The 10,107-nt window shown below is 31.4% G+C and overlaps 1 protein-coding gene across 1 annotated transcript; it reads right to left on the reverse strand.

The window, feature by feature from the left end:
- Positions 1 to 7,061: 7,061 nt before the first annotated feature.
- Positions 7,062 to 9,894, reverse strand: LOC107953142 (protein STRICTOSIDINE SYNTHASE-LIKE 3). Its single transcript, XM_016888377.2, has 4 exons — positions 9,288 to 9,894; positions 8,559 to 8,834; positions 8,097 to 8,264; positions 7,062 to 7,617 (listed from the first exon to the last, which is right to left on the reverse strand). The coding sequence occupies exons 1-4, from the start codon at positions 9,614 to 9,616 to the stop codon at positions 7,215 to 7,217; spliced, it is 1,176 nt and encodes a 391-aa protein (XP_016743866.2). The 5' UTR covers positions 9,617 to 9,894; the 3' UTR covers positions 7,062 to 7,214.
- Positions 9,895 to 10,107: the final 213 nt, after the last annotated feature.

The following is a 10,107-nucleotide window of genomic DNA, read 5'->3' on the forward strand; positions in this document are numbered from 1 at the left end:
CCTAAATTTTTTACTTGGGCCCAATCCAAACCTGACCCAGCCCGACCCATGATCACCTTTAGTTCTTACTCTTTAATACCGACCTACCAGCACTAGACTCACAACTCCGAACGACCACCTTTCATGTACAGACATTTCATCCCTTCAGAGTATGAATACTTACCTCACACAAGGTATAAACAAAAGTATTACACACACACATGGAAGAAAAAAGGAACTCACTAGAAAATGCAGCAAGTTTAAACAATAGGACCTTTGCCCTTATCACGGGGATCTTCAAGATTGTTTTGAGCTAAAATATGGATAGTTAAACTTATCAGATCACTATTCCAGAAACTAAATGTTAAACTAAACTTTATTTGATAAAAGATTTTGATATAACAAATTAAAAGTGTTTTTGAATATAAGGTAAATTTGAGAAATTAATTTTTAAATTTGAATTCTAAGAAATGAATTTTTTTAATACTTACAATAAACTCTTAGAAAATTTTGAAACAATTTTAAAATCAAGTGAAAATGTTTTTAACCAAGTAGAATGATCTCAATTAAGTTAAAATCATTTTAGCACATCAAAATGATTTTCAAACAAGTCAGAATTGCTCCAGGTCAAGAAGTATCGATAATTTTTGAAAATAATCAATACCCTTAATAAAATCGGGACCAAAAAGGCATTTTGTCAAAATCTTAAAAATTATCGATACCATATTTTTGATATCGATACTTTTTGAAAATAATCGATACCTTTTAAAAAACGATACCACAATTGTATTTTGTTTCTCATAAACCCTACAAGGTATCAATCCGTATCGATACCTATTTCAAGAAGTATCGATAAAATTTTTTTAAAGTATCGATTATTTCATTCCAACGGTCACTGAATTAGCATTTATAACAAAAAATATCGATACCCTTTTTGTAGGTATCGATACTCGAAGTTGCAGGTGAAATAAATGCTTTGGTTTTACATCTCTAACGGCCATATTAACTTCTCCAACATCCTCAATGGTTGGAAATCTATTAGGGGGTATAAATACCATCTTTTTAAAGTCCTACAACATCCAAGAAAGTACTTTTAAGCAAAAATCATCAATCAAACAATCTTAGAACTTAAATTTTCATATTCTTCTTACATACACTTGTGAGCCTTATCTCTTTTATTTTGCTCAAGTGCACTTCATTGTATTTGTGCTTCAATTTGCAAACAACTTTATTTTGTAAGGATTGTTTTTTTGTTTGCTCATTTGTATCTCTTTGAGAGGTTTTAAAACTTAAGACTTGGGGTAGAAATCTTAAGGAGTTGTAAGGTTAAACATTGTCCTCAAAGGTTGAACAAATTAGTGAATTTGGGAAAAATCTTTAGTTGTGGAAAGCTAAGGTAGTGGAGTAGGCAATTGGGGCCAAACTATTCTAAATTCTTTATGTTCTTTGTTTCATTCATGCCTTTGCTTCCACCAAATTTTTTAAAGGCCAGTTCACCCCCTCTTGGCTTTTTCGATTTGCTTTATCGAGCTTTCACTAAACATGTTTGCAAGAAACGTTTCCATAAAACCTAGAACCAGGAAGTTTTTTTCCTTACACTAACATATATAGTGCTAATATTATGTAAATAACCATGAAAATAACCTAGGGTTCATCGATAATTACCAAGGAGCTAAAATAAGCGAAGGAGTTGACTGAGTACAGCGAACCCAATTCAAGTAGATTTTCGATCTTAGGTTTTCAGAAAGAGCGAGTGTAGAGAAAATTTTGAAAGAGGATGAATGCCAAGAAGATGACAAGATTATTCAAGAAGTCACTACTTATACATCTTAACACGAAAACTAGGTTTAGTGGAAAAGTCAAATCATCAGACTAACCCTTCCTTGTTTCTCGTAATAAGTACTCTCATAATAAATTCTAGTCTTATCAACTACAGTAACTTAGTTCCGTTCTAACCAGATCTTGTTTGACTAACTAAATAGTCTCACCAAATGGTACCAGTTCTATTAAACTACAAACTTTAACAAAAACATCTAACCCAGTGGCGTGGCGTATACTTCACAAGAGAGTTCGCTAAACCACCGAGCTCGTCAAAACACAGAATTTGCTGATTAGCGCATTCACAGAATCTTATACTTGTCATATCTAATATCTTACTCCCTTGTAATTCACTCGAAGCACCATATCTCAATAAACAGTAACCGAATATTAGAATTTCGTTAGACGAGCTGTTACAATTCATCTCCATTTTTAGTCTTCTAGGGGATCATTACTATTTGGCTTTCTTGTCTTCTTTTGGAACAATTTCTTCAGGTATGCAGAGAATCTTGGAAGGTTGTAGACAATTATTTCAAAATAATTATTTTCTTCTTCTTCTTCTTCTTCTTCTTTTATTAAATTTCTTTCTTTTTAGTTTTGGTGATTATCACTATTATGGTGTCATATGCAAGATCCACAATTTTAATTAAAGATGTTGAGGATTTCTCATCTTCTGTGTTAGAATCCATTGAGTTGAGCATTTCAGCAATAAGCTTTTTGTATTTTTTTTTTAGTTTTGGCCTAAGCCAACAATGCGCTGGCAACCAATTTGGCTTGAAATTTTTTTTTGCAATTGTTTGGCTTGAGGATCGGAGGATGGATGGAAGTAAAAATATGATTTAAATTTAAATTTTAAAGTTTTTAAAAACTTATTTGATCTGTTTTGAATTTAAAATTTTTAACACTAAAATTTAAATTTTTGAAAGTTTTTGGAGGAAAACTTTTGGAGAGAAACTTTACTCCAGAGAATTTTTTAGTCATGTATTGAGTTGTATCTTTTATTGCTAAGCTGAGAACCTTTTATTGAGGTTTGCCTCTTAGATACAAAATTTCATTTTCAAACTTTAGTTTAAAATTTTTATATATTATATACGGGTTTTTTTTTATATTTTTAATAAATATTCTATGTACAATACTAAAAAAAAGGGGGCACGTGGCGTGTTTTAATAGCGTTACGTGGACAATCAATGCTAATTAACATCGTTCAACACCAATCAACGCTCGGTCAAAGTCAAATGTATTTTTCAATATTTAAATATTTAATATTATAATTTTCTATTTTTAATTTAAATTTAATGTTTTTATTTTAAATAAACCTAATTGCCATATGGCATTTTTTCATTGGCCAAAAACATGCCATGTGGCGCTTTTTCATTGGCCAAAGTTGCCTAACAGTTTTTTAACGTCCATTACAAAATGGACCAAAAATAGGAAATTGGTACTTTAGGTACCAAATTGGGGATAAAAAAAATTTAGATACCAAAATGGAAAAATGAATATACTTCAAGAGCTAAATCGTGAATTAAGCCTATTTATAAAGTAACAAATATTATTACAAAAACTCTACAAAAAAATCATACATTATTGATTTGAACCTAAAAAGTTAAGTTTATAAAGCTTTAACTTCACCATTTCAATTAAAATTTCAATTGTTGGTAAAAGTACTACGAAAGCCCCTTTAGTAGATTGTATTTTGCCCATTTTACTAAAATAAATGGGCAAATTAACCCTTATACGTTAGGAAAACTGCAAATTGACCTTTCCATTAAAAGTTCCATTCATATGTGTTGCTAAGTAATTGTCTGACTTTTTTCAAATTTTTTTTATATAGGTCCATTCATATGTCCTGTGTTAAGAGTCGGGTTACATTTTACCCTTCTACCAAATAAATAGGCAAATTAGCCTCTATACATTAAATAAAAGAGCAAACTGGTCTTTTTGTTAAAGATTTCATCCATTTCTACTGTTAAATGCTAATGTGACTGATAGAAGAACCAAACACTAACACATGGCATGCCGCGTGTACCTCATGTTGACATGATAATATTTAAAAAAAATTAGAGTCGTAAAAGTAAATAAGTTTTATAATTATTTAAAATATCATCAGGATGAACCTAGATAAATGGTTGTCTTGGTTCATTTCATCCGAGACATGATTTTTCAAAAAAAAAACAAAACATAAGAGAATTATTTAAAAATTATTTAGAGTTATAAAAAATTTAAAATTATTAAAAATAACATCGAACATGATTATGGACAAATGGTTGTCCAAACTCAAATAAAACTAGGAATCATTTGTTCAAGTTTAGTCTAGAGTGATTTCTTAAATAATTATCAAAAAAATTACAAAAAATTGTATAAAAATTATTAAGAATTATAAGAAATTATAAATAATAATAGAAAATTTTAAAATTTATAAAAACTATATGTATACCCACATATAACATGTTTAAAGAATTCAATTATACCCATATACACATGTATTTTCTTAATCAAGTTGATATTTTTAGTTAATTAAGTTGAGCTCAATTTTATTAATTTCTTATAATTCTTAATAAATTTTAAATAATTATCTATAATTTTGTATAATTTTTATAATTATTTAATAATTATTTAAGAAACAACTCTAGAATGAATTTAAACAAAATAGTTGTCTAGGCTCATTTGAGTTTGATTCTGTTACTAATAATCTTCAATAATTTCAAAAATAATAATTCTTATAAATTTTAGTTTTTTAAATAATTTTCTATAATGTTTTTAATCATTTCTTATAAATTTTAATTATTTTTAAACAATTTTCTATAATGTTGTTAAAAACCATGTCCAGGATAAACCCGTACAATTATTTGTCTAAGTTCGTTTTAACGTAGTCAACCAGTTTGTCTAGGTTTATCTTGGACGTGGTATTTTAAATAATTTTTAAAAATTTATTTATTTTTGAGTTTTTTAATTTTTAAATATTTTATGATGTAGTAAAATGTGCCACATCAATATGAGGTACATATGGCACATCATGTATCACTATTTGGTTGCTCTATTAGTCACAACATCACTTAAAAGTAGAAATAGATGTAATTTTTAGTAGGATATAATTTGCTCTTTAATCTAACCTATATGGACTAATTTATGACATTGGCATAAAAAGGGGGACACACAACTACCCATTATCAATGTTATACGACATTAGCTCAATTGGCATCAAGATTGTAGCCGGTGTAAGTGAATGTGAATTCGAGTGTGCTCAAGTGTGTTTTATACTTCTATTTAAGTGTTGAGGAATAATTATAGATAATTTTAGGCATTGTATAAAAAAATGTATCATTGTTTTAAGTATTTTATTATTTTTTTTCTTTTTAGTAAAATTTCCTTTAGCAATTTCGTACGTTGTTCTTTGCTTTTCATTTTGATATTCGCTATTTCTCCCATTTATGAGAAAAATAGGATTGCCTCGTTAGTATTGTTTTGAGATGGCCTCTGGTTCGATGCTTAGAGCAGTACACTGTTGGTAAAATAATTCAATCCATTTTATTTTATCGAAGAACAAGTTGGCATGATTTGATTGGGTACAGTTGGGTGACATCAAAAGAATTAGTGATTTAGTTTAAACGGCTTGTATAGTTGTTGACTTGAGCCGAATTCTTCTCATTCGTAAGGTTCTTGAAGAATTAAACTGTGAGAGTTGATCTCAGAGTTGTTCATTTGGCAAGAGTTCGTTGTTGGGCTATTTTTGTAGTTAATTTACCACTACGGAAAAATTTAAAGTTTGAGGCTACTCCTCAATCTCTATAACCGACTTATCATAAAATGAAATGAGATTTAAGATCTGTGATCAGTTTAGAACCTAAACCAATATTGTTCTTAGCTTATTGGTTAAATTTATTTTGAATTAGAAATTTTATTATTCTATCTTATTTTTATTTTATTTAGATTTTTTTATTATTTAATTAAGTTATACTTTAAACCTCCACTTTGTTTTTCACCCACAAAACGTTTTGGTTGTAAGAAATCACAAAATTAAGCAAACCAATCTTTGTCTCTACTACGAAATTTAATTCTGTTTATATTTATAATTTTTATTTTTGATGAACTGAACGCTCATCGGTCTAACTTTATTAGAAGAAGTCTACCAAATATTGTAGACAAAGAACTAAAAAACCTGCACTACGATTTTAACACTAAGAAACAACAAAATGAGCCAATGAAACATCCAACTTACCAAAAACCTACGGAAGATTTTGAAGCAACAAAATGGGGCATTTCACATGCGTAACGCTATTTTATCATATATGTTAGCATGTAATTTTAATAATACATTAAAAAAAATCAGAATTTTTTTTTTATCCTCAGCATATTTTTAATGAAGAAATGGATGTAAAAGATTTGTGATTGGGGTTGACACTTTAAACGTTTCGATTGCAGTGAATGTGTGGAACTTTGATGATATTAATTGGATAATGGTTATTTGCAACATCAAAATGTACCCTCAAACAAATACAAAGAATCATTGATGATATTACCAATCCCATGGCTGGAAACGAAATCGAAGAGTCGAAAGCTTCAATCTTTTGGCTCATATCTGCGGTTTTTAAGAAAGCTATTAGAGAAACCAACGTTAAAATCAAGCTCCGGGTTCAAGCATAACAAGCAGGCAGGCGGCGATGACTATTCTTTTCTGGAAAAAGTTCAAGGAGAGGAAAATGGGAAGGAGGTAGAGAATAGAGAATGGGAGAATCGTAGTGATGGTTAGAGAAAGGAGAGGGTTTCTCAGATTTGGAAACATTATTTTGAAATTTTTATAGATTCTTTAAAAGATTGTTGTTAAAATTTTCTTACGAATTAAAATTTTAATAATTATTTTATTTCTAAAAAAGTTCTTAATTTTTCTTAGTTTTTATTATTATTATAATTTTTTAATATTTTTTTTTGAGTTTTTAAAAGCGTTTATTACTTTTTATTTTTTAAAGAAATCAATATTTATAAAATTTTCTTTATCTTCTTAGTTTTTTAAATTTTTTATAATTTTAACATTACATGATCACATGGCATATAAAATAAAATAGTGAGTGTTATTAATTGTTAATCCAAATTTAATTAATTTTACCAAAATAGAACGATGGAGAAACTAAAGTGCTTAAAAAAAGAATAATGATTAAATTGACTAATTAATCAAAAGTTACGAGCTATATATTTGTATCATAATTTTTGGTATAGTATTTCACTCATGCATTCAAAATTTGCAAGTCCATCCTTTAAAAAGGAAAAAATAAAAATAAAAATTCCAAGTCTATTATTTATTATACAGTCCCATACCAGTAACAAATACCACAGTTTGCTGAGTTCAAATCTTCAAAACATTTCAATGTCAAACATTCATAATGCCAAAGCTCCTGTTTTGTAGGTCAAAAGACTTGCCAAACTCAATTCAAATCATAAACTGCAATAAAGGGCATTAGGACACTCCCTAGCCAAAGTTTTCCGTCCCTCTCATCGACTTCACTAACCGCTTTCACGACCTTCCCTTCACTATCCTCCAAAATCCGTAAAAGCTTTCCCTCCGGGCTGTATTTGACGACTTGTGCATGCAGCTTACCCCCAACATGAAGCAGGACTTGAACCTTTGTTGAGATGGGGAGCTTCAGAATGAACTTCCTAACTTTTGGGTGTAATCCTAATATATGAGCGTACATGGACCTTCGAGAGTTAATTGCGACCCAAAATTCGCCATCTTTGTTTGTGCGGATGTTGTCGGGAAATCCTGGTAAGATGGCGAATACCTCCCAAGTCCCTGCTTTCTCACCTTTCAACCAGTATCTGAGTAATCTGTATTTAACAGATATCAAACCATTACATAGGAATAGTAGATAGTTATCCATTAAAGAACATCTCAATCTGCATCTCTTTTGATACCCTCACACTCAATGATCAAAGCAAACAACAGGGCAAATCCAACAAAAACAAATGTACCATGATAGGCACTTCCACAAAAAAAAAAAAACAAAAGAGAACTTCCGTTTTTAATGTGATCTTTCCCTATGTTATCGAACTCAGGGTTTAAGTGTCGATCATCAAATGCAAGTATGTGTCTGATACAAATATGCTTAATTTTTGTTAATCATACCCCCATACCCATCTTTAAAACGAGTCGTACATGGATACTTTAGGGAAAATGAGGGATCAGATTAACAAAGATCTTTCCAATATTCCCAAAGCAGTGATTTACATCTAGAGGAAAAACTTCTGCACTGGCTGGAGCACATCTAAGTTGATGATATTCGAGTATATTTGGAAGCAAAGCTCACCTGCCAGGACATCCTTCACAACATACAAGAAAAGTACCATCTTTGCTTAAGGATACACCATTAGGAAATTGAAGATTTGTCATAAGGATAGTGGTTTCCTTTGTGTGTGGATTATACTTGATAAGCCTCCCACCATTCTCCGAAGAAAAAATTAGCTGCTTGAAGTTCCTGAAATATTATTGTGTCAGTACTAATGGATAGTCCGGATGATGGGGTCTTTCGAGTAAGCATCATATATACATATACATTGCAACATTACCGGTGCAAACGGAAAATTTGCACGTCTCGAGTCTCAGAAGTTCAAATGTCAATCAAAATAAGCATAGATAAACTTTACACAGATGTTTTCCAGCAATGGTTGGAATATAGAAAATATGCATCCTCTACCATATCCTAGAGAATAGGCGGCAGTGGCAATTGAATGTCCTTGTGATTTAATAAAACTTATCATCAGAAACCTACCTTCTTTGGTATTTGCTGCTGCTATCAGTAAAATATACGATTCCTTCATCATCAATGTCAAGGTCATTGGTAAACCTCAGGGGCACCCCATTTGCCCCTGTTACAAGTGATGTCGCTAATCCGCCTTCCGGACCAACCTTCAGCAACCCCAAATATGCATCGGCAATGTACAAATCACCAGTTTTCTTATCAAATCGGAGGCCCAAAGGCCTGCCACAGATATGCTCATTTGGTAGGTAACTCAGAGGTGATGGCTTTGGATTACAAAGTTCTGACCTGAAATCAGAATTAAATCTGGTGAATGATTTTCCTAGAACTCCCCAACAAGATCTTAAGAAAAACACGTAGCAAAGCAGATAACCCGGCTAACTTTCTAGTGTCATTATTGGATATAAAATATATGCTATGCGACTAACACTTCTAAGCCTCTAAACCCATACTTTACCGACATCGAGTAAAGAAAGACTGGAAAGCTCAAAGAATCACTGTTTCTTCTCTTTTATATTGAAGAAGCACACTTCTTTAGCGATATAAATCATTTGATTGGTTTTTTAAATTCAGTGTCGAACCATTTTCTACAAACCCAAGTAACCTCTTAACTAAAGAAAACAATCATGACGATTAACTGAACAAATGGAAAGTTAAAAAATTCCCAGGCTGATGATACTTGACACTTTGTTCATAGAAATTTCTACCAATCTGCATCAAAAAACGAACTTGAAAACTCACCTATTGCTGGAAGTATGAGCAAAATCATTCCACTTTTCACCATCCCAGAAGACAATGCGACCATCAGCAACACCAGTGTAAGGACCACGGCCAAGAGGGTCAAATGCCATGCTCTCAGGGCCTTGAACCTGGTTCAGGAACTTAATCTCTAATTTCTGAAGCAAATTATCCTTGTCCCTAACCATTGGAACCATTTCCCATGGAGGCATATCCACCTTGTAAGCCTCAAAGTCGGGGAATTCAGAGATTGCACTGTGCTTAAAAGGGTCTGTCCCGCAGTATAGTGCCAGCAGCAGAAACAGAATGCCAAGAATTCCCACTGGCGTCATCGCTACAAAATTTGAGAAAAAACAAGAAAAAGACCAAATCCAGGAACCCAAAATGTTGACTTTTTCAGCTTAAGTTTAAGCCTCTTACTGGCAAAAAAGGGGAAAAAAAAAAAACTTCAACCTTTATTGATTTGAAATTTGGGTGCCCAAAAATCTAAGCCTTTTTATCGAGGAAGAAAGGAACAACACAAACCCTTTTGTTTGTTTGTGTTAAAGGATTGACAGAGTCCTTTATCTTAGGTGGAGCTCAGTTTTGCTTGCTGCCTGGATCGTGGTAGAAACTGACATTAATGCCAATGTTGGGGTACTTATAGGTTTGGTTTCAACTTTTAATTTTCAAGTGTGTTTCAAGACGGATGGTACCGACATTCATTTGTTTAATTTTAGGCTAATTTGTATGTTCGTTAATATTAAGCAAAATTGTTCAGTTGAATTACCCAAAAATGTCATTTTCTTTTGAAAAATTATCGAGTTAGGCCAGTTTTTTTCAA

Source organism: Gossypium hirsutum, chromosome D07 (genome assembly GCF_007990345.1).
Source record: "Gossypium hirsutum isolate 1008001.06 chromosome D07, Gossypium_hirsutum_v2.1, whole genome shotgun sequence".
In the NCBI taxonomy this organism is placed as follows: Eukaryota; Viridiplantae; Streptophyta; class Magnoliopsida; order Malvales; family Malvaceae; genus Gossypium; species Gossypium hirsutum.

What these genes read in the sequence shown, in the direction of transcription:
- LOC107953142 (XM_016888377.2), bottom strand. Translation starts at nt 9,616, where the DNA reads ATGACGCCAGTGGGAATTCTTGGCATTCTGTTTCTGCTGCTGGCACTA. An exon ending in AGCAGCAAATACCAAAGAAG is followed by an intron (nt 8,265 to 8,558) that starts GTAGGTTTCTGA and finishes ATAATATTTCAG; the next exon opens with GAACTTCAAGCAGCTAATTT. An exon ending in TGTGAAGGATGTCCTGGCAG is followed by an intron (nt 7,618 to 8,096) that starts GTGAGCTTTGCT and finishes TGTTAAATACAG; the next exon opens with ATTACTCAGATACTGGTTGA.